Source organism: Megascapheus bottae, chromosome 5 (assembly GCF_031878675.1).
Source record: "Megascapheus bottae isolate mThoBot1 chromosome 5, mThoBot2.hap1, whole genome shotgun sequence".
Lineage (NCBI taxonomy): Eukaryota > Metazoa > Chordata > Mammalia > Rodentia > Geomyidae > Megascapheus > Megascapheus bottae.
The window spans coordinates 857,161-884,564 of record NC_143513.1 but is presented as its reverse complement, the minus strand read 5'-3'; the positions used below and the strand labels follow the sequence as shown (position 1 = coordinate 884,564).

General features: G+C 49.6%; 2 protein-coding genes across 2 annotated transcripts; both read left to right on the top strand.

Annotated features, from left to right (window-relative positions):
• Positions 1 to 6,640: 6,640 nt before the first annotated feature.
• On the top strand, positions 6,641 to 14,912 carry Polm (DNA polymerase mu). The gene is made up of 12 exons (XM_090332482.1): positions 6,641 to 7,007; positions 8,045 to 8,225; positions 8,999 to 9,097; positions 9,209 to 9,379; positions 9,982 to 10,053; positions 12,646 to 12,766; positions 13,069 to 13,201; positions 13,348 to 13,450; positions 13,547 to 13,792; positions 13,864 to 13,947; positions 14,157 to 14,268; positions 14,830 to 14,912. Exons 1-11 carry the CDS (start codon positions 6,832 to 6,834, stop codon positions 14,241 to 14,243), a joined length of 1,473 nt encoding a protein of 490 aa, XP_090188608.1. The 5' UTR covers positions 6,641 to 6,831; the 3' UTR covers positions 14,244 to 14,268; positions 14,830 to 14,912.
• A 9,554-nt stretch (positions 14,913 to 24,466) lies between these two features.
• Pgam2 (phosphoglycerate mutase 2) lies at positions 24,467 to 26,882 on the top strand. The gene is made up of 3 exons (XM_090332481.1): positions 24,467 to 25,002; positions 25,098 to 25,278; positions 26,667 to 26,882. The coding sequence occupies exons 1-3, from the start codon at positions 24,589 to 24,591 to the stop codon at positions 26,831 to 26,833; spliced, it is 762 nt and encodes a 253-aa protein (XP_090188607.1). The 5' UTR covers positions 24,467 to 24,588; the 3' UTR covers positions 26,834 to 26,882.
• The last annotated feature ends 522 nt before the right edge of the window (positions 26,883 to 27,404 follow it).

The window sequence follows — 27,404 nt, the reverse complement described above, 5'->3', positions numbered from 1 at the left end:
TCAGAGACTACTCTTGGTTGCTTTTCCCACTTAGCACAAGACACTTGAGATACACAGGCTATTCTAATGTCAGTTCCTTTCATCTCAAAGAGGCCTGGTAGCCGGCTGCTGGTGGCTTATGCCATAATTCTAGCTACTCAGGAGGCTGAAATTTGAGGATAGCTGTCCAAAGTCAGCTCAGACAGACAAGGCCAAGAGACTCTTATCTCCAATTTACCAGCAAAAAGCCAGAAGTGGAGGTGTGGCACAAGTGGTAGAGCACCAATCTTGAGCAATAAAAGCTAAGGGACAGGGCCCGGGAGTTTGGCCTAGCGGTTAAAGTGCTTGCCTAGCATGCACAAAGACCCGGGTTCGATTCCTCGGTATCCCACATACACAACCAAGCCCGAAGTGGCAGAGACGAGACACAACCAAACCGGAAAAGTGGCAGAGACGAGACTGCGACGGCGACAGAGAGCGAAAGAAGCGAGCTGAGCTGAAGTGAACAGAGCCCAACCGAGTGGGGCCGGAGCGAGCAGGACCTGAGCGTGCGGGGAGCGAGCTGAGCCAGAGCCAGCGAGGCGGGAGCGAGCGGGGCCAGAGCGAGAAGGGGCCGGAGCGAGCAGAGCCAGGAGCAAGCCAGGAGCAGGGCCGGGCGGGAGCGAGCGGGGCCAGGAGCGTGCGGGAGCGACCTGGGCCGGAGCGAGCGGGGCCAGAAAGAGAAAGGGGCCAAAAAAAAAAAAAAAAAAAAAAAAGCTAAGGGACAGTGCCTTGGTCCATCCTGAGTTTAAGTCCTAATACTGGCACAATAAATATCCAATGAAAAAATGGAGGCCTAGTAGTCAAATGGTATGAATGCACATGGATGTACACAAGGGAGATGGCAAAGTTTACTGCTGCTCTTAAAGCTGGCTCCCTTCCTTCCCAGCCCCACTCCATGATGCCTTGTCATGGTGGCATCAAATGGGCTATACACTTTGCAAGTGCTGTTGGCAGGCAGCCTGTAGAGGGGCGTGGCCAAGGTGGAAGGGGCAGGTCCTAAAGCAAGCCAGGTCCTGAAGCTAGCCCCTACAGCCGCTAGTCAGCTCAGGTTGAGTGTAAGTGTAGATGACTCCAAAAAGAACTGATATCAAAGATTCCCCAGGGAGGCTTTACAAGGGCTATGAGTACAGAGGAGTCTCTGGTAGGATGCTCTTGAGCAGGAAGTTAGAACAGGAAATAGCCAGAAGCTCATACATCTGGGAAAAAATAATCCAAATCATGAATAGGAGCTGAGGAGGAATAGCCAAGGTTAGGGAGCAGGGGAGGGGACTTTGAGCCTCAGGGATGCAGAAAGGGCCAAGCCGGGAGGGTAATGCATAAGCTTTCAGACTGTGTGTGGGAGGGTCTCAGAGAGGGAAGAAGATGGGACTGATGGGGGCAGGGGTACCTGAGCCAGGTTTATTGGAACAGTACACCCAAACCAGCCAAAGTCTTGTACTTCCCAGGAATCCTTGTAGTGATCTACAGATTCAGGGAAAGGAGGAGACTGAGGAGATTGCTTACCCATCTATGCCCCAGCCCTGTCTGCTGCCTACCTTCCCAGTCCACCTCTCTTTCACAGAACTGCCCTGTGGCTATGTACCTGGGGGTTAGGTATATAGGTAGAAGGAGCGTCTCTGGTAGCCTGAGAGAACCACTGGCCTGGTGGGTAGCTCAGTGATTGAGTGTTACATAGCCCACGTAAGACCCTAGCACAATAGGAGAGAGAGGGTGTTGGAGGAATGGCTCAAGTGGTACAGCACCAGCCAATGAGGGAAAGCTAGTGTCAGAGAGCAAGTTTAAGTCCGGGTTTTGGAGTAAAACAAAACAAGAAAAAGAGGGGGGAGAGGGAGAAGGGGAAGGAGAGAGGGAGGGAAGGAGGGAGGGAGGGAGAGAGGGAGGCAGGGAGGGAAGGAGAGAGGGAGGGAGAGAGAGAGGGAGGGAGGGAGGGAGAGAGGGAGGGAGGGAGGGAGGGAAGGAGAGAGGGAACATACTTTGGCTTCAGGCCAGAAGTCTCCTCACCCACTGTTAGTAAACTGAGTCACAAGTGTTAGGAAAGATCAAGTGGCTAAAAGGAAAGAAAGAAGGCAGAAACCTCAGCAGACCAGACAGGCTTTAACCATGGCTGGAGCAGGACTCCATGCTACACTGAGCAGGGTCAGGGAGACAGAGTGGGGGAGTGCTGGGGGTTGTATGTTTTTATCCATTCCAGGGCTCTTCTCTCTTTAGAATTTTTTTTTTTTTGCCAGTTCTGGGGCTTGAACTCAGGGCCTGAGCACTGTCCTTGGGCTTTCTCAAGGATAGCACTCTACCACTTAAGCCACAGTACCATTTCCAGTTTTTTCTATGTATGTGGTACTGAGGAATTGAACCCTGGTCTTCTTGCATGCTAGGCAAGCACCCTACCACTAGGCCAAATTCCCGGTCCCTCTCCTATTGGGGATTTATTGTCTGAACCATCCTGTTTGGGATTTATGGTGCAAACTGTCCCATTTGGGGTTTTGTGGTAAGGATATCATCCTGATCTGGCAGTCCTGCATTTTCAGATAAGGTCAAGGGTGAAGTTTTCCTGAGAACCAAAGCGGTCCTCCAGGGTAGTATGGTCAGTGGGCCCTGGGAACAGCAAGGAATCATGAGAACAAAGCAGATTCTTGTCACCCATGAAATGTCATGGTACTGTGTTCAATCCTTTTCTCTCACTCTTCTTTCCAAGTCATACATGTATGCCCTTAGTAGAAATTTTAGAAAGAACCAAGCACTGGTTGCTCATGCCTGTAATTCTGCCTACTCAAGAGGCTGAGATCTGAGGATAACAGTTAAAATTCAGTATGGACAGACAATTGGTGAGACTGTAAATACCAATTAACCACCAAAAAGCTGGAAATGAATGAGTGAAAAAACATGAGACAAAGAGAAGATGAGAGAGATTTTGAATTTATACCACAGTACTTGAATTCATTATTTATAAATAAATAAGCACTGTCTCTGTCTCCATAGGAGATAAAGATCCCCCCAAGGGGAGCCCAAGTGGCTTGGCTGAGACAGAAGACATTAAGAGGAAGGGGCCAGTTTTAGAGGGCACATACAGCTGAAGGAGCCCATTCAGGGGACATCTGAGCAAAGTTATACCCTGATGAGGAAAGGAGCTGTTCCCACAGATGAGGACCACAGGCTCTGACCCTGCTCACACCATGGAGGGATGTGGCTAAGCACAGCCAGAAAGGAGAGAGAGGATAGGGACGGGGGACCAGGGGTCCATCACTGACCAGCTTCAGAATCCCGAGTTCCCATTTACAAGCTTATTTATTTAGTTCCATACAGGGGAGGCCACTACAGGTACATGCATAGATTAGGGTATCAATCTATTTTTGAAATTACAATCAACATGAGACATAAGGTTGTATACAAGTGATAATTGACTCCCTTGTCTTAGGAAGCAGAGGGAAACAAACACTAACATTAATAAACAGTAACAAAGGCGTTTATCTTATCTCCAAGGTCTTAAACTTTTGGTGTAGTTCAAGCACTTAGGATAGAAACTTGAACCTCTGTTTTGCCTAGACTGATCTTACAGGGGTCCAGCTCTTAGCCTTCCCGTTGCTGTTAAGATGGCTTTCCAATCTCTTAACCCTTTCCAGGTCTCCCAGGTTGGCTCCAGAGTTCCCCACAGAGGGAAGCAAGGAGGAGAAGGCTACACCCATGATCTCCTGGCTGTGATCAGAAGTGTCCTGAGGTCTGGGAATCTCAAGGTGGGTGGTCAGCAGGCTGGGAGAAGGAGCAGAAGCCAAGAGGATACTGGTTTGAACTGTAAGGTATGCCAAAAGGAAACTCCACCCACTTCAAGAGAAGTGCACCGCCATGGTGCAGGCAGAGAAAGCCAAAGGAAGGGACCATTTCTTCCCAGGGGATCTAACATGAACCATTTGTCTCTTCCTTTCACAGCTGGACTCTTAGCCGGTGTGAGGACAGAGACAGCCCTTGGGAGATAAAAGAAAGGCTTGGGAAAGCTGGGTATGGTGGTTCACACCTGTAATCCTAGCTACTCAGGAGTCTGAGATCTGAGGATTAAGGTTCAAAGCCTGCCCAGGCACAAAAGAACCTTGAGGCTCTTATTTCCAATTAACCTCTAGAAAATGGGAAGTGTGGTTTGGCTCTAGGGTAGGGAGGTTGTCTTGAGCTGAAGAGCTCAGGGACAGCGCCCAGGCCTGTCGGGGTCCTTCGTCCCTGGTCCCCCTCCACTAGTAGGGGGATGGGGAAAAACACCCCCCGACCAGGCCAAGCCGCGAGAGGAAGGGGCCCACTGTCCTCCCGCACCCAGCCTTCTTACCCCAGAGCACGAACAGAAGAACAGAGACGCCACGCAGCTACATCAAGGCAGGAAGATCTCTCTCTTTCTATTCCCTAAATCCCTCCTTCTTACATTGGGTGAGGGAACCTATCAGGATACAAGATGGTCAGGACAAAGAGGTCCCCGTGTTTTATCCCTACTATAAGCCTCAGCAGAAAGTTATTAGACATGGCGTTACTTGGCCCCCAATACAGGCCGAGTTCAGGCCCTATGACCCACCAAAAAAAAGGAAAGAAAGAAAGAAAGAAAGAAAAACAGTACAAGGCCATGGTGCAGAGCCACGTTGTGGCTCTGCAGATCAGGACTGAGAGGGAAAAGTCAGCGAGAAGCATGGGAAAGCTGGTTTCACCCCCAACCCTGTCTTTTCATTAGCTGGTTTGAGGAGAGCTACACTTCCGTAACAGATTCCAAATGTAGCACATCTGAATAACGTAGGTGTCTGTCCAGATGCAGTACTTCTGCCCAGCCTTATCCGCTTACCTCATAGCCCCAATCTTGGGAAAGGAATTGATGGAACAAGTGTGTGACTTGTTCTCCTTTAGTTAGATATGGTTGCTGAATTTCTAGACCCTCCTAAAACTGCCGATTTCCTCATACCTGCAAAATATATGAGCAATTGTTGTGTTTCATAACCCTACAGGTGAAGATATTCTCAAATCTGCACTTCTCTAACCAACATAGTCATTACAGAAACTCTTTTGTTGTCAGTTCTTCATTGCCTTTTACTTATTTATCTATGGAATTCTTTTTATTGCCTTTTCTCTTTCCTAGGTTTTATTCTTTTAAAATATTTGTTCCAATTTTATTTTCGGTTGAGGGGATTAAGTTCAGGGCCTGGGTGCTTTCTCTGAGCTTTTTTTTTTTTTTTCTCTGAAGGTTGGTGTTTACCTCTGGCCTATGTTTTCCATTTTATAATTACAAAAGTTACTCCATTTCAAAATATATCACACTTCTTCCAATCTTATCTTTTGACCCATTTTGAAACAGGTTCTCCCTATATAGGCCAAGTTATCCTTGAATTCACCATCCTCAAGCACTACACATCCTCTCAACTTTGACTTTAATTTTTATTTTATTTTTGCCTAGTCCTGAGGCTTGAATTCAGGGCCTGGATAATGTTCCTGAGCTGCTTTTGCTCAAGTCTAGCACTCTACCATTTGAGTCACAGCACCACTTCTGGCATTTTTTTTATTGTGTATGTTGAATCCAGGGCTTTGTGCATGCTAGGCAAGCACCGTACCACTAAGCCACATTCCCAACCCTGATTTTAATGTTTAAATACTTAAAAAAAAGGGAGATAGGCTATAATGTAAGGTATATCGCAAGCCTAAACTGTACTGGAAGTGGCCATCTCTCTGCCTCCTTCTCCCAGTGCAAAGACTACAGGTGTGTCACAACTCTGTCACATTTTAAATTTGCATGTGGTCCAGTTTATCACTTTCCATTTAGTATTTTCAAATTTATTGTGGTACTTAGGTCATAAAAAATATTCATCAACTTTCTACCAGTAGGTTTTCAGCCTCCTTTTTCAGATTTAGAAGTTTGATCCATCTGGAATTTATTTAGTGTTAAGCAGTAATGGAGGGAGCCAATTTCTATTTTTCCAAATGGTTGGCCAGTCTGTCCCAATGCCATTCACCTAACAACAACTAACAAAAGCCGTTTTGTGTTTGAAGCAGCAGCAGCAGCAGCACGAGCTCACCCGGAGCTCCTGGACTCGGAGGACCCCGGGCAGGTCCAGGGGTCTCACGACAGGGAGCCTGGCTAGGACCAAGTCGGCTGACGTCCAGCTGCTGCGGTCCGGGAGGCGGGAAGCCCCGTCCGCTCTCTTCTTGCTCGCTGCGCCCAGCCCAGGTCCAGCTCCGCCCGGATGCAGATAGGGCCCCAGCCCTCCTCGCCCCGCACCCCCACCCTCCCGACCGAGTCCAAGCTCCCAGATGCGGAGAAGCCCCTCCTCCTCGCCCCTGTGCCGAGCTCCGCCCACAAGCCGATAAGGCCCGGCCCTTCCTCTCCCTTCGCACACCCCGAGCTCCAAGTGGGAGAAGCCCCGCCTCTTCTCTCCTCGCGCGCCCCGCCCACGGAGGCCCCGCCCCTTCGCTCCCTCTCCCGCCCAGCCTCGGCGGAGCTCCGCCCAGATGCAGGTGAGGCCCCGCCCTCCGCGCTCTCTCCCACCCGAGCTCCCGGCTGGGAAGAAGCCCCGCCCCGCCCGCCCGCCCGCCGCGTCCCGCCCGCCCGCCCGCGTCCCGCCCGCCCGCCCGCCCGCCCGCGTCCCGCCTCCCGTCTCCACGGAGCGCGCGCCGGCCGAGACTTCGAGTTTGGGCTTTGGAGCTCGTTTGCGTAGGGAAGTGCCTCCGACTGGCTGGGCGCCCCTTCCTCTTCCCGCTGGCTTCCGGACCCTGGCTTCCTGTTTTCCTTCCTCCTTCCCGGAATTTTCCGTCCGCCTTCCTTCCCCTTGTGTCCTCGCCCTGCCAGAGTCTGGCCAGATGCTCCCGAAACGCCGGCGCGTGCGGGCCGGCGCAGCCGCCTCCTCCGCGCCGTCCTCGGGGCGCTTCCCCGGCGTCGCCATCTTCCTGGCCGAGCGGAGAATGGGCCGCAGCCGCCGGGCCTTCCTCACCCGCTTGGCCCTGTCCAAAGGCTTCCGCGTCCTCGACGCCTACAGGTGTGCGGACCCCGCGCGGGGCGAGTGCCCCGAGCTAGTGGGTGCTGTGTTTGACCCCGGGCGGAAGTGGCGCACCGCTGCGGAGCAGCAGCGCCCTGGGCTGTGGGGCCGGAGTGGCCTCTGGCGCCTTCGCAGTCAGGTGACCTTCTCCGGCTCCCGGTTCCCTCTGCAGACTGAGCTTTTAATAAAAGCCAAGTAGGCTCGGGTAACGAGTGAGCAGTGGTGTTTGCGGGTGGTCCTCCGGCCGCTGGAGCCAGACAGACCTCCGGATCCCCGCAGCGGCAGGCAGACGTAGCTGTCTTTCCTCTAGGAGAGAACCCAGAAAAACAGCATCCAGGGTGAGGCAGAAGTGCCAAGATTGGGGAGAGCACAGGGACGTAGGGTTAGCTTACTCTTTCCTCTTTTTTTGGTGAGGGTCCTGAGGCTTGAACTCAGCTTGAGCTCTGCGTCTGAGCTTTTCCACTCAATGGTGCTTCAGCACGTTTGGCTTTTGAAGCTGGTTAACTGTATCTCCTGTAAGAGTCTCAGACTTTTCTGCCTGCTAAGCTGGCTTCAAATCAAGATCCTCAGATCTCAGCCTCCCGAATAGCTAAGATTACAGCTGTGAGCCACTGGTGCCAGATGGCATTTTTATAACAGCCTTACAAGATAGCTAATTATCTAACTTTATAAAGTCAGAAGAAGTATAAACTGGGCTTGCCCAAGGTGTTCAGGATTCGGAATAATGCAGGAAGGCGTGGGAATCGGTGCTTAATCCCCAAGACCAAGATGAGGATCACCTTTTCCCGGCCTCTAAGGAATACCGTTCTGTGAAGGGGAGAGGGCAACCAGTTAACAGGTGACTTGTGAGTATCTGGGGCCTAGAACTACAATTCTGAGAGTTGGCCTTTGGCGGAGATGCCTGGAAGACTTTCTGGAAGAGGTGACATTTAGAAAATACTACCCTGAGGAGGGCATAACAGTAGCAAAGGATTGGATGTATGAAGCAGAACAGGATGGGGCCTGGGTTTCACCTGGGTTTCTTTTCTTCCCCACAGCCCTGAGGTGACCCATGTGGTGATGGAGCAGACCTCGGCTGAGGAGGCCATCTGCTGGCAGGAACGCATAGCTACTACTTTTCCAGGTGGCCCCCACCCTGCTCTGCTAGATATCACCTGGTTCACTGAGAGCATGGCGGCTGCGCAGCCTGTCCCTGTGGAGGTCCGGCACCGCTTAGAGGTGAGCTTGTGCTGCCTAACTCAGGGGAGGTGTGTTGGGAAGGTTTGTTTCACTGTCATTCAGGGGAGATGGGGAGTGAGAACTCCCCCAAACTTCTGGGTCCCTGAAGAGCAAATAGAGGGGTTCCAGCCAGGGCTATCCCAATTCCTGTCCTCACCACTTAGGGTCCACTAGTGTGTGTGTGTGTGTGTGTGTGTGTGTGTGTGTATGCTTGAACTCAGGACATCATGCTTGCTTGGCAGGTGCTCTACCACTTAAGCCACACCTCCAAGCCCCCCTTTTTTTTTGCCTTGATTATTTTCTAGGTTGGGTCTTGTTTTATCCCCAGGCCAGTCTGGGCTGCAATTCTATTTGTGCTTCCTTTTGTCACTGCACCCAGTCATCATGAGGCTTGAACTCAGAGCCCCGTCTCTGATCTTTTCTTTTGTACAAGGCTAGCACTCAACCACTTTGAGCCAAAGCTCTACTTTCAGTTAACCACTCAACAGTGGTTAATTGAAAGTAAAGTCTTGCAGACTTTTACTGCTCCAGCTGGCTTCAAACCACAAGCAGGTCTCAGCCTTCCTTCTGAGTAGCTAGGATTATAGGCGTGAGCCACTGGCATCTGGTGGCACACTTACTTTTAAAAAAATTTTTTTTTTGCCAGTCCTGAGGTTTGAACTCGGGGCCTGGATACTACCTGCATCCTCAGAGTTCAGAGGAGGCAAGCCTCTATGTGTCACCTAGCTCTCCTGTCTGCAGCCTGTGATGAGCTCTACATTGCCCTTCCTCAGGTTGCTGAGCCCAGGAATGTACCCCTGATTCCAGAGTGGATGCCATCCTATGCCTGTCAGCGTCCCACACCTCTCACACATCACAACACTACCCTCTCGGTAAGCTGAGTCTTTCAGGAGGTCCCAGCAGCTGTGACTGTGGGTAGGGCTGGGTGGCTGCTAATCAGTGCCCTGATCACCTTGTCTCTTAAACCAAGCTTCTCCCCTCAGGAGGCCCTGGATACCCTGGCAGAGGCAGCAGGCTTTGAAGGCAGTGAGGGTCGCTGCCTCTCCTTCCAAAGAGCATCTGCCATGGTCAGGGCCCTGCCTTGCCCTGTCACATCCCTGGGACAGCTGCAGGGACTGCCCCACTTTGGAGAACATTCTTTAAGAGTGATCCAGGTAGGTGGGTGCTTGCCATGCTGAGAGTGGGGTGAGTGGATGGGGTATGAGGAGGTCTGGCCCATGAGGGGCAGCAGGAGACATATGGCATGACAGTTTGGACATGCAAGCCATTACACAGATTCTTCGTGTCTGAGTTGGTTTGCTACCTCAGAGTGGCTGAGAGCCTGTGCAGGGCCTTGTTAGGCATTAGTATTCTCACCATATTGCCTACAATAGTGGGAGAAAGTATCTGGAGTATATGTCTTTTTGATGCTCCAACATGTTCAGTTACCTTTTTAGATAAAGTCATACATATTTGGAAAAGCAAACGCTATGTATCCTGACATATGTTAGTCGTCTGAGAGTTGACTTATGTGATCAAGTCCTCAGATTCTGTAACTCTAACCCTGAGGAGCTTTCACTCCTGCTGTGGCACCAGCTCCTGTTCACCTCCCTAAAACATTGGCTTCTTCACCACATCCCACTGGATTCTGGCAGCACGGAGCCCTTTTCTGCAGAGTGCAGGGAGGACTCTCTCATCCTCAGATCCCAGCCCTAAACATGACTGCTTGTTCTTTAATTCCTTTGGGCTCAGGATTTTGCTTTGTGCTTTTCCTCAGGAGCTGCTGGAGCATGGGGCATGTGAGGAGGTGGAGCGAGTTCGATGTTCAGAGAGGTACCAGGCCATGAAGGTGCGCAGGTGGTCCAGTACCCTGGCTGGAATGTTTGGGGAAGGCAACAGGGTCAGCTGGGCCAGCCTTGGCATCAGAGAAGGTCTCTCTGAGGAAATGGCAGCTAAGCTGCCAAGTGGAGACAGGCAGACAAAAGCCTCTTTTGAGCACAGGAAATTTTCTGGCTCATCCAGCACTGTGTGTGTGGAGAGGGGGGCAGGGGGTGTAGGGGGAGACAATGAGACTTTGAAACCTGGAGCTATTTTGCTCAAGTCTGGTGCTGTACTATTGAACCATAGCTCTACTTTCAACGTTTTGAATATTAGGTAGAGATCAGAGTCTCAGAGACTTTTCTCCCTGTGCTGGAAACTGTGATCCTCAGATCTCAGCCTCTTGAGTAGCTAGGATTACAGGCATGAGCCACTGGCACCCAGCTTCTGTTTTTGAGGTAACTTTTTGAGGGGCCATTGTCATGTGTGCTAAACAAGCACATTAAGCCAAATATAGCTTTTTGGAGGGAACAGTGTGACTGTGTGTGTGTGTGTGTGTGTGTGTGTATACAGGCTGTCACCCTGGTGCTGTGGGCTTGCCTTGTCTCTATGGTATCTTTTTCCTGTTTGTACTCCTGCTAACCTTGTATGAAGGCCCCTTCCCAGCCCTCTGAATACCTTGGTTTTGTCTACTCTAACACTCTTTTTCCATCTGGTTTGTAGGTAGAAGTGTTAGATCAGTGGCCCTGTCAGACATGTGTTGGTAAAGTGTGACTTCTTTGGAGGGCAAGGCCCTGGGTACTGTGGAAGATTGCCCAGAACCTTGTCAGGGCAAGACTTCCCTTGACAAGGAAGTCTTAGAAGAGCATGCCACAAGCCATGTGTGAAGTGTTTTTGGGCAAGGGGCCTGGGGCTGGCTGGCTGCTGGGTCAAGGAACATAGGTGTTGAGATGAAGTGATCTTGAAGTTGAGGTAGGTAGATGAGTGGTTTTGCTCTCAGCTCTCAGCTCCAGCCCCAATGAGGGTCTATGGGCAGAAGAAGGAGAAGAACTGAGAGATGCTGGAGCCCTGGTATCTCTGTCCTCTATCCTGTCTCCTCCTGGGCACTCCAGAGCCACCAGATGTATTCAAGCTAGCAGATATTTACATTAGTAATCAAGAAAGTTGTTTTATAAACAATGTAATTATTAATCTGAGCATTTTCTTAGTTTTTAAGACAATTTACTTGGTAGCTTAAGCTAGGCTCTTACATGATCTTCATACCTCAGCTGCATATTAGAATTACAGGTATACACCATAATCTTGGCATTCTTTTTTTTTTTTTTTTGCCAGTCCTGGGGCTTGAACTCAGGGCCTGGACACTGTCCTTGAGCTTTCTCAAAGCTAGCACTTGTACCACAGCACTACTGGCTTTTTCTGTTTATGTGGTTCTGGGGAATCAAACCCAGGGCTTTGTGCATGCTAGTCAAGGACTCTACCACTAGGCCATACTTCCGACCCCTTGACATTCATCTTATTGGGGATTAAATTCAGGGCCTAGTGCTTGCTAGGATGATACTACCTCTTGAGCCATGTCTCCAGTCCTGGTTTTTCCTGGTTTATTATTGTTATCAATTGTTATTGTTGCATTACTGGATGAACTCAGGGACTCATGCTTGCTAGGTTGGCATTGTACCACTGAAGTCATACTTCCAGTCCTGTTTTTTGTTAGTTATTTTGGAGATAGAGTCTAGTGAACTTTTCTGCCTAGGCTGGCCTTAATCTCAGTTCTCTGGATCTCAACTTCCTGATTAATCTAGGATTATAAGTGTGAGTCACCAGTGTATGTTAAAACTCAGGATCTGTTGTTTACCATGTCAGTGGCCTGCCTTGTGCTCTAGGTCCAGAGAATCTAGGAAAAAATGTCTAGAAAGAGAAGAGCTGTCGCTCTTTATCCCCTCTGCCTCTCTGCACACCAGCTCCATCCACATCAGTGCTCTCCACTGCTAGGAGAGCCAATCCCAGAGGGTTTAGACCATGGTGCAGCCTCTACCACTGTGGGCTGGCCTGAGTCTCATTCCAAAGTTCTGTGGAGAGTCTCAGGCCCACAGCCAGGGCAAGCCACATACTTGGTCCCAGATCCCCCAGGACCAGTGGCACTCTCCCACTTATTATGTATGGAAGACTCATCACCCCATATCTGCCATGTTGGGGCCTCTAGTAGGCCCACCCAGCCTTGTGAACATTTCTATAGAAACCATCCTTTTGTTGATGGACACCTTGATTTTACTGTCTGTAAGAAAACTACAGCAGTAAGTTCCAGCTGCTATTGGTGTAAGAGGTATACTTTTTCTGGCAGCATAAGAGCCTAAGACTTGATGAATTAGGAGACTGTTGGTTTTGTTAAAAGCACAGGCTTGACCTGTATGAGAGTGGAGAAGGCACAATGAGAAGGTAGCTCACTGAAGTATTTTGGCAGGTGGATAAGAGAGCTCCTTCCCCTGCTTGAGCTGTTCAAGTGTGTGAATTCACAGGGTAGACTCTGGGCCTGAGCCCTTGCCCCATGGCCTTGGGCACAAGAGCTACAAGGTGCATCTCCCCTGGGAAATGTGCTCCTGAACTAGCAGTTTTTTCCTCTATACAGCGCTTCACCCAGATCTTTGGGGTGGGAGTGAAGACTGCCAACCGGTGGTACCTAGAAGGGCTTCGAACATTAGATGAGCTTCGAGAACAGCCCCAGAGACTGACCCAGCAGCAGAAAGCAGGTGAGCTCAAGGGAGGACTGCCCCTGAGCTTTCCTAGAGCCACCTGGGCTAAAAGTTTCCCTGCATTGAAGCCCTTTGCACTGCATGGATCTGCAGAGTGCCTGAGTGGCAGGAAGTATAGGAGGGCCTTAGTCAAAGGCAGGTGGGTTTCCTGATGTCTTCTTGCTGCAGTCAGGATGCACTGTGATTCTTTTATCAGTACTGCTGTAGCATCTGGGGCTCAGCTGAGGGACAGCCTGCCTGGGTGTGGGGCCAGTGGGGAGAGCAGGCTGAGCCGGTCAGGAGAGCTGTGCTGCCCACAGGACTGCAGCACCACCAGGACCTGAGCACCCCAGTTGGGCGATCTGATGCTGAGGCCGTGCAGAAGCTGGTGGAGGCAACAGTGGAACAGATCCTGCCCGGGGCTACTGTCACACTCACTGGTGGCTTCCGGAGGTAAGGGAGCCCAACACACCTTCTTCCTCAACCTCAGGTCCCTCCCCAGGGCAAGAACCTGAGCCTTGAACACAGGTGACCTTCCCACTACCTGAAGGAAACATAGCCCAAGGCAGAAGTGAGAGACCCAAACTATCTCCCTTCAGGGGGAAAACGCAGGGCCACGATGTGGACTTCCTTATCACCCACCCGGAGCAAGGCCAGGAGGTGGGGCTGCTGCCCAGAATGCTGCACCACCTGCAGAGCCAGGTGAGGGCCTCTGGCTCTCCTGCCCAGGGTGGCCACGGACTGACCTTTCCTCCCAGCACTGTGGTGATGCCTGCCCACACCTGCCTCTCTCTGCAGGGCCTTGTCCTGTATCATCAGTACCATTCCAGTCACTTGGATGACCTCGCACGCCTGGCCCAGCAGAAGCGCACCATGGATGCCTTTGAGAGGAGTTTCTGCATTTTCCGCCTGCCAAAACCCCCGGGGGCTGCTGAGGGGGAAGCCCTGGGGTTCCAGCCTGGCTGGAAAGCTGTGAGGGTCGATCTGGTGGTGGCTCCCAGGCACCAGTTCCCTTTTGCTCTCCTTGGCTGGACTGGCTCTCAGGTGGGTCTGGGCTGCTGGGGCTGTTCAGGGCCATGGTGGGCCAGCTCGACTCAGCAGCCCTTTCTTCCTAGCTTTTTGAGCGGGAGCTACGCCGCTTTAGCCGGAAGGAGAAAGGACTGTGTCTGAATAGCCATGGGCTGTTTGACCCAGAGAAGGTATGTTGACAAGAACTAGCTTGCTTCCTGGCCCCAGAAATGGCCCAGATTCCTCCATCTTAGAACCCACAGAGCCCAGGTCAGAATCTGAACTCCCGCAAAATGTTAAAACCACCGAGGCTTGCTGTCATAGTGTGGGCCCCTGCTGTGGTTGGGGGTGGCGGGGAGAGGCCACTGGGCATCCCAGTAGTCTCCCGCTCCTGTTGCAGAAGATACTTTTTCATGTGGCTTCTGAGGAAGACATCTTCCGACATCTGGGCCTTGACTACCTTCCCCCTGAGCAGAGAAACGCCTGATTCTGTGGTGTCACCACCCCCACTGGTAAGAAAAGAGGGGTTGCTGGACACTCAGCTGATGCCCAATGTCCTCACCACCGCCAGTGGATGGCTTGTCACTGCTGGGGCTTTGGTGAAGCTGCGTAGCCAGCCTACCTGTAGGGTCCTGCTTAGCAGTATGGCTTTGAATCAGCTTCAGTCTCCCCATGCCTCAGAGTCCCAGACTGGCAGAGGCTCTGAGCAGCACCTGTGTCAGAAGCTGAGGCAGATCCTGAGGTCCTGGTGTGAGCATTTCTTCCCTTGAGATGCGTTGGAATCTTCTGCACTGCAGCCCACTATACATACATGGGAGGGCATTCCAGCCCTGTGCTGGCGCTGTGAGGTAAAAAAATGTCATTCTGGCCTTGGGACATCTCCATGGGGGTGCTGAAGGGGTGCAAAAGCATCTGCTGACCTTCTGCAGGCCACGCCAGCACCACTGTCTCCAGCCAGGCTCTGTTCTTTCGCTTTTTTTTTTTTTTCTGGTGGAATAAGGTTTATTCAAAGCCAACCCTGAAGTGTTCTTTTGGTTTTTAAGGACAAATCCTGCCTTGTGTCTCCTCCCTAGCTCTGCAGCAGTTCCAAACACACACCATGCAATTCCAAGCATGGCCACAGGCCTCTACCATTCCTGCCACCCGGCCAACCTCAATACACACCTTCCTGAGCCCCTGACCCAAGCCACTTCCTGTCTCACTATGTCCTGCTGATGGGCTCCAGATTGGACATGGCTGTCTCGTCTCCTGAGGTGGAGGAAGCACTGGAGAGGACCATCCTGTGTGTTCCTCCTGCCTAGGCACAGTTTGGCCTTTGCTTTGTCTACCGGGAGTCCATTCTGGTCTCCTTTGGGACTTAGTCACCTTGTCAAGTGAGGGATTCTATGACCCTTCTCCATATTTTAAACAGGCTGGGTGCTAGTGACTCACACCTGTAATCCTAGCTAGTCAGGAGGTTAAGATCTGAGGATCTTGGTTTGAAGCCAGCTTGGGCACTTAAGGCTGTGAGGCTTATCTCCAATTAACCATCCGGGTGGTGGGTAAGTCAGGGGGCTTGAACTTGGCCTGGGTACTGTCCCTGAGCCCTTCAGCTCTAGGCTACCACCTTACCCCTTGAGCCAAACCCCACTTCCTGTTTTCTAGAGGTTAATTGGAGATAAGTCTCAGGTCCTTTTGTGCCCAGGCTGGCTTTGAACCTTGATCCTCAGATCTCAGCCTCCTGAGTAGCTATGATTACAGGTGTGAGCCACAGCACCCAGCCAACTATTTTTTTTTAAATAATAAACATGTAATAAAGTGGATTGTGGATGTGTAGCTTTACAGATCTTAACACATTGAATGTAGAAACTTGTCACCTTTGTTATCAACCAGGAAGCAATAGTCCTGTCCCCCAGAACATCACTTTACATTGTCCCAGTAACCATTTGGTTATGTCATAAATGTGGGGTTGAGCTGCATTTCTGTCTACCCCAACATGGCACAAGGCCATGTTGTTGTGCCTCAGGCCTGGAAGCAATGGAGCCAAGTGACCACAGACTGAAACCTCTGAAGTCATGAGCCAAAATGAATCTTTCCTCCTTTAAGTTGTTAGGTCAGGTGTTTTGTCATAGCAGCTGGAGACTTAACACATTGTGTTCATCCAGACTTCCTCCCTTCTCTTCATGCATCCTCCCCTTCTGTGGTGTCTTATTGGTTTGGTTTGGTTTTTGTTTTTTGTTTTGGTGGATGGAGGTGTCTTTCATTCTTCATTTATTTTGTGCAACTTCTGAGGTTTAAACTCAGGGCCTAGGTACTTTTTTTGAACTTTTTGTTCATGGCTGGCATTCTACTACTTGAGCCACAAGTCTACTCTTGGCTTTTTTTGTGTGTGTGGTTAATTAGAAATAAGAGTCTCGCAGACGTACCTGCCTGGGCTAGTTTTGAACTGTGTTCCTCAGATCTCAGCTTCCTGAATAGCTAGGATTACGGGTGTGAGCCACTGGTGCCTGGCTAAGTCTTTTTATTTTTTACATACTTTTGTTAAAGAGGTTTTCAGTAAACAGTCTTTCAGTAGAAAATGGAGAATATGAGAACCAGCCTCCAGCTATTACCAGCTGCTCTTTTCTGGACTGTCTCCCGATCTGGTATGGTAAGATAGAGGAGTGGATAACCCTTGCCCCTTCCTTTGTTAGTGTTTTTTTTTTTTTTTTTTAAATAAGTTCTTGCTATGAGAGGACCATACCAGACTAGGGCTGGTTTCCATCTCTGTGTAGCCCAGACCTCTGTGTCAACCTCTGAAGTGTTGAGATTATTGATGTGACCACCAGGTGTATTCCATGTTTTCTGCCAAAACATAAATACTACTTTGGACTTTCTTTGTGCCTAGATATAACCAATTTTACATGAGCATTCATTTCATACTTTTCAAAAGCATGCATTGATCAAGAATCTTAGGATTCTCTTTGGGTTGTCATCAGTCCATTTTGGCTGCTATCTAGCTATCTGCTATCTGATTTATGTGAAGATCCAGCCTTCTCTCCCCTCTTTACTAGAAAATGAACCACTGGCTGGGCACTGGTGGCTCTGGCCTGTAATCCTAGCTACTCAGGAGGCTGAGATCTGAGGATCGCAGTTCAAAGCCAGCCTGGGCACAGAAGTCCATTGGAACACCAAACAAATCGGAAGTGGTACTGTGGGTCAAGTGATAGAGCCCAGGCACAGAGTTCAAGCCCCACAACTAACCTAAAAAAAAAAAAAAGGAAAATGAACTACTAGAATCTTGTGCATGTTAATTGAGTGCAATACAATGTAAGCAACATCTCAGTCCTGTTTCCTCTCCCATTTTCCTTTTGGATTTTTAAGTGTGTGTGTGTGTATTTGGGCTTGAACTCAGGGCTTCATGGACTAAATGTCTCATGGACTTTCCTGTTTGGCCTGGCTTTGAACTGCGATCATATCGTAGCCTCCTGAGTAACTAGGATTATAGGCATGAGTCACCTGTGTCTGGCTGCATTTCATTTTTGAGATAGATTCTCCTAATTTCTGAGGCTAGTCTTGAATTTTTGATCCTCCTTTGCCTTCAAGTAGCTAGGATTTGTAGGCATGCATGTGCCATACTCAGCTGTTTCCTAAATTTGATAAAGTCTAATTTATCTGAGGTTTTTCCCCCTTTTGTGTTTTTAATTGGTATGTTCAAAAAGCCATTCCTGTGGCTGGGAGTTTGGTAGAGTGCACAAAGACCAGGGTTCAATTCCTTGGTACCACATATACAGAAAACACTGGAAGTGGTGCTGTGGCTCAAGTGGTAGGGCTCTAGCCTCCTTGAGAAAGCCCAAGGACAGTGCTCAGGCCCTGAGTTCAAAGCCAGGACTGGCAAAAAAAGTCATTCCTGTGGTCATGAAAATTTAATTGTAAGCATTCATCTAAGAGCAGAGAAACATTTTAATTTCTTCTGGGTAAATAAGAAGGCATGTGATTATTGGGTCATGAGCTAAGAATGTGTTTAAGTTTATAAAGAAGAGTCATCTGGAGTGCTTTTACTCTCACTTTTAGCTTATTGTCCATTTTCAGTTTTTGTTTTGTGATCTTGCACCCTCAGCTGGTATTCTGTTACTTGAATCTCACCTCCAGTTCTCTCTTTTTACTGGATAGTTGGAAATAAGAATTTCTCATATTTGTCCAACCAGGCTGGCTTTGAACCAAGATCATCAGATCTCAGCACCCTAAGTAGGACTACAGTTGTAAGCCACTGACACCCAGCTATTGAAATAATTTTGGATGTGGGTGTATGTGCCACATCTAGGGCTTGAACTCAGGGCCTGTACATGTCCTTGAACTTTTGTGCTCAAGTTTAATACTCTACCACTGGCTTTTTAGTAGTTAATTAGAGACAAAAGTCTCATGGGCTTTCCAGCCTGAGCTGGCTTTGAACTATGATTCTCAAATCTCAGCCTCTTGAGTACTTGGGATTACAAGAGTGAGCTACCTGGCATGTATGTGATACTGAGGAATTGAACCTGGGTCTTCGTGCATGCTAGGCAAGCACTCTACCACTAGGCCAAATTCCTGGTCCCCTTGAGGTAATTTTTTTTTTTTAATAGATGTGAGGTAAGGAATCATTATTTAGTTGTCCCCACACTATTTTATTTATTTTTTGTTGGTTGTGGGACTTGAACTCTGGGCTTGGGCATTGTCCCCAAGCCCTTCAGTTCAACTCTACTGCCCTACCCTTTGAGCCACAACACCATTTCCCACAATTTATTAAAGATGCTCTTTTCCTGTTAGATTCATTTCACAAAATTAATTGAGCCACCACAAATGGAGCCCTTACCTAGCATGTACAACTCTCTGAGTTCAAACCCCAGTACAGCAAAATTATCATAATTTACCATACTGGTAGGTTATTTTTCTTGTACTCTTAATTTTTCATTGGTCTCTATTTCATCTTATGCTGATACTATACTGGGATGTGTGTGTCTGTGTGTCTGTGTCTATGTCTGTGTGTGTCCTGACTTCTGTGCTCAAGGCCTATTCCCATGACTTCATCAGCAAACATCTGTCAGATGGATCATGATGTTAATGGTTCGGGCTAAGGCTCAAAGGCTGGGTCTCTTCTCTGCTCTCTGAGCTGCCTGTTCCCTGTATAGCCACCAGGGGGCAGCAAGACCTGCAGTCAGTCCAGTCCAGGTGAAGAAGTTTTGTTTCTCCTGACCCCCAGTGATTGCCCCCACCAGTATCTGGCTTCTACTTCTGCCTCCATCCAGCTTCAAGTGGCTTAAGATATTTGCATGCTTCATCGTGTTGGGATATAGTGCCACCCCTGCCACACACACCTTGGGATGTTCCCATCTATTTGCAGGTCTGTGGTCTTCACTGCTCCGCCCCTCCCCTTGGGGCTCATGGCTCAGTCATTTGGGTTCTGCTGCTTTCACCCAAATGTTATCTCAAGGCCTTCCCCTTCCTTGTGTCACTCCAAAGTGCTTCCTCTCCCACCTCTCCAGTCCTATCAGCTTTTTCTGGTGAGGTCTGCAGTGGGCTATCTAGCTTTTGGCATCACCCCTTCTGGGGCCTCAGTCCTATGAGGACTGTGACTGGCTGAAGATGTGACAGTGGCCCAGAGTACGAATGATACCAGTGGAAAACCCTGGTTGAATGGATTTTTATCCTGTCTAAAGACACAAGATGAGTGTTTACATTCTTTCTTATCAAAAGACAAGAGTCTTTGTATGTATTACATACTAGGAATTTCCTGGATCTCTTATTGAAACTGCTTATGTCTTTTTTCCTTCCCAGTCTGAGGCCTAGGAACTGTCCCCGAGATTTTGTGATCACGGCTAGCTCTCTATCACTTAAGCCACAGCAACACTTCCAGCCTTTTGTGTTAATTGGAGTTAAGAGTCTCATGGGTGGGCCGGGAGTTTGGCCTAGTGGTTAAAGTGCTTGCCTAGCATGCATGAAGACCGGGGTTCAATTCCTTGGTACCACATACATAGAAAAAACCCGGAAATGGTGCTGAGGCTCAAGTGGTAGAGCTCCAGCCTTGAGAAAGTCCAAGGACAGTGCTCAGGCCCTGAGCTCAAGCCCAGGACTGGCAAAAAAAAAAAAAAAAAAAAAAAGTCTTATGGGCTTACTTGCCTGGGCTAGCTTTAAACCACAGTCCACAGAAATTCCTTCCTGAGTAGCTAGGATTACAAGTACCCTGCTTTCTGCTTTTTTTTTTTTTTTCCTACCCATTCATGTGCCCTTCTTCTTTCTTGTAATTCCCCTAAGTTTACCTGGGGCTAATTTGAACATAGAGATTGCAGGAGAGAACTTAAGCTTAACAGTGTCAATTGGCTGAATAGTCCAATGTCTATTGGACTTCATTATTTAATAAACTATGTTCTGAGATATCACTGCCTGGGCATCTCTTCATCTAGTGCTCTAGAACTGGTGTGTCAGAACTGCCAGAGCATTTTTAAGTGGACCAATGCCTCCATTACTAATGCAGTCACGAGACAAAAGGTACACTGCCCATGACATCAGGAACACAGCACCAGCCAGGATGGATAGAGAAGGCAAGGCCTACATGTGGCTGCTGGGAGGGATAGATTCTACCTGCCAGCCTCAGTGGTTTCTCTGGCCTGCAAAAAGTTCTCTCAAATCTGTGAGAATTCTTGGTCTGCAAAGGATAGAAGGTGTGTGTGTATGTACAGAGGGCTTCTTGTACATCCAGGCCATACCTCCCAATCTCCTTTTGCTGTCACCTAAGGCATAGCAGGGGGCTGTGTGTGCTGAACCCAAATGTGGAAGTCCTAGGCTCAGCTCCTTGCTGCCTATCCTGTACGTTGGTCCATTTCTGGGTGTTCCTGCTAAGTTTAATATGCACATGACTTTCCCCAGGACTCCATCCTAGCCCTAGAGGTAGAGGCTCATCAGAGGCATGCATTTCATTGTCTTTTCCAAGGCAGTTTTAGCTGGAAGAGGTAAGCCCAGCTTGGCAGGACTCAGATATAAGACAAGGGACCCATACTGCCTGTGGTTTGTTCTGGAAGCTAAACATGGTGTGTGCCTCAGCCCCTGCTATTGCTTTCGTATTATTTCCTACAGGGCAGATCTTTTTTCCCAAAATAATGGCTCTAGGTCTGCCCTCTAGCTCTATCATAGTGACCTTTATTTGCCCATTGAGGAGCTTTTCAGGCCTTGCTCTCAGTTACTGCCATCCCTGCAAGATCCTAGTACAGAGGGAGGGAGTAGAAGCCCAAGAAAAGATATGGATGCATGAGCATGGTCCCCATCATGTGCAACTGTCTGCCAGATTTGGCAGAACAAAGTCCCCAGATCTGCCTGGCAACAACATTAAGCATGCATACAGGCACTACAGACGGTATTCACATGCACACATGTGCTGTAGACTTAATGCAGACACATATTTATGCACCCTTAAACACAGACTCGTAGAGCTATGTGCATGAATCTCTTTTTCATTCCTTGACTTCCCTCCACAATAGTTTCTTTACTCATTGGTTGAGAGTGACCAAGAGGCCAGGTATGGTGGTACCTGCCTATAATCTCAGCATTCTGCAAATGCAGGCATGAAGATCATAAGTGAGACACTCAAAAATAACAAAAAGTGACCAAGGGATGAGATTTTTTTATTAAAGCATTTATTAATATTGATTTTACATTGTATTTCAAATGACGTGTTTAGCAAACAACTATTCAAGAAGGGAATCTATATATACAATCACTGGCACTTAGTTTTTAGAACATAATCAAAATTAGGCTGAGGGTTTGTGTGTCATAGATACATATTAATCTATGTAATAAAACATGTTTATAGAGTCAGAAGTTTTTATGTCTGTGTAGTTGTGTTTCCAGTACCATGTCCATAGCATTGGGTATGCCACTATTGAGTTCTCGCTCTTGTACTGTTTGGATCTAATAGCCACATATTAAGGATACCATGCGCCTTTTGTTCCTTTGGTCTTGACTTGTCTCACTCTACATGATTCACTCTAGATTCATCCACTTCCCTGCAAATGCCATTATTTTATCTTGTCTGTTGGCTATGTAGAATTCCATTGTATATTTTCTGTATCCATTCATCTGCAGTAGTGCATCTGAATTGTTTCCATCGCCTGGCAGAGATGAACATAGCTGAGCAGGTGTCCTTATCATATCTTGGGTTATGGTGTTCAGGATAGATGCCCAGAAGTGGTATGGTGGGATCGTAGAGAGGGACAATTTTCAGTTCTTTAAGAAAACTCCACACTGCTTTCCGGAGTGGCTGAACTAGTTTACAATCTCGATCTTGCCTGCCTGGAGTTCTGAAGCCTTCAGTAACATATTTTCCCTTTCAAGGTTGGGGAAGTTCTCTGCTATGATTTTGGTGAATAAGGGTTGCATCCCTTTATTGATAAACTCCGCCCCTTTATCGATCCCTATTATATGACGATTAGATTTCTTGGCTGTGTCCTGGAGTTCTCTTTGGTGAATTCTGACTGATTTTCTCCAGACTAATGATTCTCTGTTCCAGCTCTTGTGTTTTATCTTCCGTTCCTGATGTCCTATTCTCCATCTCAGTCAATCTGTTGCTTAATGCATCCATTTTTGCTGGAATTGTGAACACTGAGCTGATCATGTCTGCTGAGAGGGTATTCATCTTTTCTTTCATTTCTCTTTTGAATTCGAGGAGCTCCTTAGTAATTTCCTGTTTGTGTTCCTGGAATTGTTATTGGAACTCTGCTTTAATCTCTTTAGTCATGTCCACAATCATCTCCTTGAATAGAGCTATGTTTCGTGTTTCTTCAGATGTCATTTCTTGGGATGGTGACATCTCTCTCGTCCCTTCACTCTTGTTTCCTTTTGTGCTTTGTGTGGTACTTTGATTATGTATGTCGTAATTTGTCGTTGTGCTTTCCGAGGCATCTAAGATTGTTGTAGGTTTGCTCTGTGGTCGGTACATGACGACATGGTTTGGGACTGGTGGTTCTGGGAATCTGTGTATACTTGTGGTTCTCAGCTAAATTAGTTCCGCTGCTGACTAGGTCAGTGTTTGCGGCTCTTTACAGGTGTTCGGCCCGTACCCAGAGGCTATGTGCTGCTGAACAGCTAGCTCTCAGCCCAACCAGTGGCCCCACAGTGGGCCGTAGGATGGAGTTGTGCACTTTGGTCTCAGGTAGCCTGGCGGATGGCTAGTTTTCCTACTCTGTTCCCAGGGGTGGGGCCCATCTGAGGGCCTGTGGTTTGGGAGTTTCTGGGAGCTCTCAGCTAAACCAAGGGGTTTCTGCTGCTCTGGCTCTCAGAGGGCTAGCTCGGCCCGTGCTGGTCTGCCCTTCAGTTCCCTGCTGTGTTTCAGCCACATTGGCTGAGAGCCCCTTGGAGTTGTTTGGCTGGAGACTCCCAGCAGGAAGGCACCTTACTTAGGTTTAGGTCAGTCAGATGCTGGCATGCAGACTCACATACACCCCCACCTGCTGTTGGAAGGCAGGGTCTTAGCACCCCTCAGTCTCCAGATTCAGTGGGCTGGGAGAGGAGGCTGTTGGGCAGGTAGGAGCAGGGACACCTCCGCCCCTTTTGGTGGGGCTCTGGGTCTTAGCACCCGCCCACCTGTCAGTCTCCAGTAAATGGCCTGGGGGAGGGAGCTGTTGGGGGAAGGGAGGAAGGGACAGGATTCTCAATTCTTTCCCCCCCACCCCCCACACTTGTCAGTGTTTCTTGGGCGGGGTGGAGGGGTCTGGGTTAAGTTCTGTAGCTTGCCACCAGCTCTGCTTTCCCGATGGGTTTGGGGCAACCCACTGAACTACTTACGTGTAGGGGTTTGGCTGTGAGCTGCTCTGTGGAGTTGGGAGGGTCCTTCGCTTCCCCTCTGGTCTCTGCCGCCGTCTGTGCTGCCCATGCCTGGTCTGAGGGACTCCTGCGTCTAGATTCCACCACTTGCTGGAGTTACTGTAGTTCAGGGCTTCCCGGGCCCCAACACCCTCTACCAGGGCTTTTGCAGCTTGGAGCCAGTGGTGAGGGGTGGGGGAGGGGTCCTTACGTTTCGGATTCTTTGAGAATGTTGGATATAAGCTTCATCTGGATTTCTTTTCTGGTTTGTGTGCTCCATTGCTTCTTTAATTTGTAATTGTGGGTTTCTTAAGATAGTTGGCTCGTGAGATTCCCTGATTCTCTGTTTGTGGGAGAAAGCTAGGCTGGGTCCCTATTGTCTCGGCGCCATCTTCTGACCTCACTGAGATTTTTTGTTTTAGAAGATGTTTGGTCATGGGAGTTAAACTCGGGGCCTCAGTGCTATCCCTGAGCTCTTCTGCTCAAATCTAGCACTTTGAGCCATGATGGCACTTCTGATTTTCCAGTTGTTAGAATTTTGGACTTTCCTGCTTGGGCTAGCTTTCAACTGCAGTCCTAACAGATGTGAGCCACCAGTGCCCTGGCTGGGGCTGGGACTTGTTTATGCTTTTGACTGAGCAGCACAGAGCTGGTAGAGTACCAAAGAGACTAATGAACCTCTAGGAAGTGTTCTTCTGGAGACCTTTTCATTCTGGCAGCCCTGACCTCTACCAAGCTTGACTCCTGCCCTTCACCTTGGCCCTGCCTCAGTAGCTCCACTCAGCCCGGCTCTGGCACCAGCTGGTTATGGCCCTGACACCTGAGCCCAGACAGAGGTGATAACTGTGAGGCTATTTTTAAGTTCAGTCTCCTGGCCTACCTCCCCACCCCCAGCAGCTCTGCTACTGGCCACCTGCCACTGCTTGTCCCTCCTGGAATGCTGACTGGCAGTTGGGTGGAATGGGGGCTGGGAAGACTGTTATAAAGCTGGAGTGCTAGGGAGGCAGCCATTCCCATCGAGTGCCCTCGTGTCCCCTTCCGCCATGGCCACACACTGCCTGGTAATGGTCCGCCACGGTGAGAGCACATGGAACCAAGAGAACCGATTTTGTGGCTGGTTCGATGCAGAGCTGAGTGAGAAGGGGGCAGAGGAGGCCAAGCGGGGAGCCCAGGCCATCAAGGATGCCAAGATGGAGTTTGACATCTGCTACACATCGGTGCTGAAACGGGCCATCCGTACACTCTGGACCATCCTGGATGGCACGGACCAAATGTGGCTACCTGTGGTGCGCACCTGGCGCCTTAATGAGCGGCACTATGGGGGCCTCACTGGCCTCAACAAGGCTGAGACAGCAGCCAAGCATGGGGAGGAGCAAGTGAAGATCTGGAGGCGCTCCTTCGACATCCCACCACCCCCAATGGATGATAAGCACCCTTACTACACCGCCATCAGCAAGGTGTGCCACTGGGAAGAGCCTCCAGGTTGGGAGCCTTGGGTGGGGGCCCGATTGCCCTGGGAAGGAACGGTAATGTCTCTGTGCCTCATCCCCAGGATCGCCGCTATGCAGGCCTGAAGCCCGGAGAGCTGCCCACCTGTGAGAGCCTGAAGGACACCATTGCCCGGGCCCTGCCCTTCTGGAATGAGGAGATTGCACCCCAGATCAAGGCTGGCAAGCGAGTGCTCATTGCAGCCCATGGGAATAGCCTGCGAGGCATTGTCAAGCACCTGGAAGGTAAAGTCCATGCTCAGGAGGCAGCTGGGGAGGGGTGACAGCCCTGGCTTCTTGTGGGATTCGTAAGTGGATTTGAGTGGAAAGGGTTGAGAAACGTCTCTATGATACTTTCCTATTGCTGCACATGCTGGGTCAGCAAAGGAAAGCCTGGCTGCCCAGGAAGGGTAGTCAGGGGCTGACTCAACAGAATAGACTTAATGATGGCATGTGGCCCAGCTAGGAAAAGGCAGAGCTGGGACTCAGGGCACTTACCTCCAACTCTTAGCTTGCTGCAGGAGCCTGGGCAAACCATGAATCCCTAGGGAGCTCATGACATTCCTCAGTGTCAGCCTTGTAGCCACTATGTCCCCCAGACTCAGCCTGCAGTGCTAGAATCAGGTGCCACCTTGCCTCCTGTGCCTGACTTTTAATTTGGGGTTCATCCCCTAGTGGGTACCATCTTCCCTGCTCCCCACTTACTTCTCTAGGCAAAGGCTAAGAATAGCCAAAAATGGGTATGGAGTTATGAAGCTCATTAAGACTCTGGGCTCCCACTAAAGAGCAATGGCTGACAAATGGGCTGCGCAGGCCCCTCAACTGTCTTTTCACTGGGCCCTAAGATTAATCTCTGGATGACCTTGGGGCTGGCTGGGGTCACAGTAATAAAGGAGTGGGGTACACCTGAGATCTCCAGCACTTGCGGACACTGGACCCAGTCAGAGGAGCGTCACCTCTGTCCCTCCCTTCTGAGCCCTTCATGCCCCACAACCTGCTCTAGAAGAGGCATATAAGTATGACAAGAGCCCAGAGGGAACGCAGGGTGTCTGAATCCCCAGAGAACATTCTCCAGTTGTCCCTCATGGGGGTGGGGTGATGGCAATACCAAAGGTTGAGCTGCTATTCCCGGCGGGGGCTGCTGGAGCAAGCAGGGTCATGTTTCTAGCTTGTCTCATCTGCTCTGCAATTAACTGCTAGAAACCATACAGCAGCTAATATTCTTCCTTATCCTCAACTCTGGTTTGGCCAGTTTACTGTGGCACCACCACAGACCACAGTTACATAAGGGAGAATGAAATTTGCCACTGAGCTATATAGGCTGCTCCATCGAAACTGGGTTCTGCCTAGATATTTTTTTTCCCCTTCAGTCCTGGGGCTTTCTGCTCTACCCTTTAAGCCACAGTGCCACTTCCAGCTTTTTCTGTGCATGTGGTACCAAGGAATCGAACCCAGGGCTTCAAGCATACTAGGCAAGCACTATACTACTAGGGCCTAGACCCTTAAGTACTTTTCTGTGGCCTCCCAAGGCTAAATTACTGCCAAAAGGTCTAGTTCCCAGTTCTGTGGCCTAGAATCTGCTGTACGGATGGGCTGGGAACAGAGGGGTTAAGGATGCTGTTCCTTCGGTCCAGGGATGTCAGACCAAGCCATCATGGATCTGAACCTGCCCACCGGAATCCCCATTGTGTATGAGCTGGACCAGGCACTGAAGCCCACCAAGCCCATGAGGTTCCTGGGTGATGAGGAGACGGTGCGGAAGGCTATGGAAGCAGTGGCTGCCCAGGGCAAGGCTAAGTAAGGGAGGACATAGGCAATAAAAGCACCTCTGCATGCTGCCTTCAGTCGAACATGTGTCCTGCTTATCCTATGGCTTTGGGGACTTCTGGGACTAGGACTGCAGCTGCTCCCAAGCCCTGTCACCAGAAGCAGGAGCCCAGTGTCAATTGCTGGTGAGCAGAGGCAGGACAGCTGGGCTATTTAACCCTGTGCCATGCTCTCACACCAGGATACTTTAGGAAGAGACCTATTAGCCCACCTCACAGGAGGCACAGATTGGGCAGTTATTGCAGCAAGTCCCAACCCGTTGTGTTCAAAGAACAGGGGCTTCTCTTACCCCATGCCCAACCTCCTGGTAGGGACAAGTGCATGAAGCCTCAGGCTCACAAGGTAGACTCCATAAAGCTTCCAGTCTTCACAGGGAATGGGAGAAACCTAAGGGATAAGCAGACTATGGGAGGAACTAGGTTGGGCCACAGCCCGGAGTCAGCAACTTGCCAGCTTGACCTAAAGTTGGGAATTAAGCCCTCCTGGTACCAACCAGGCTGAAGAGGGAGCTGTTTTCCCAGATGACCAGTGCGGCCACTTTTGTT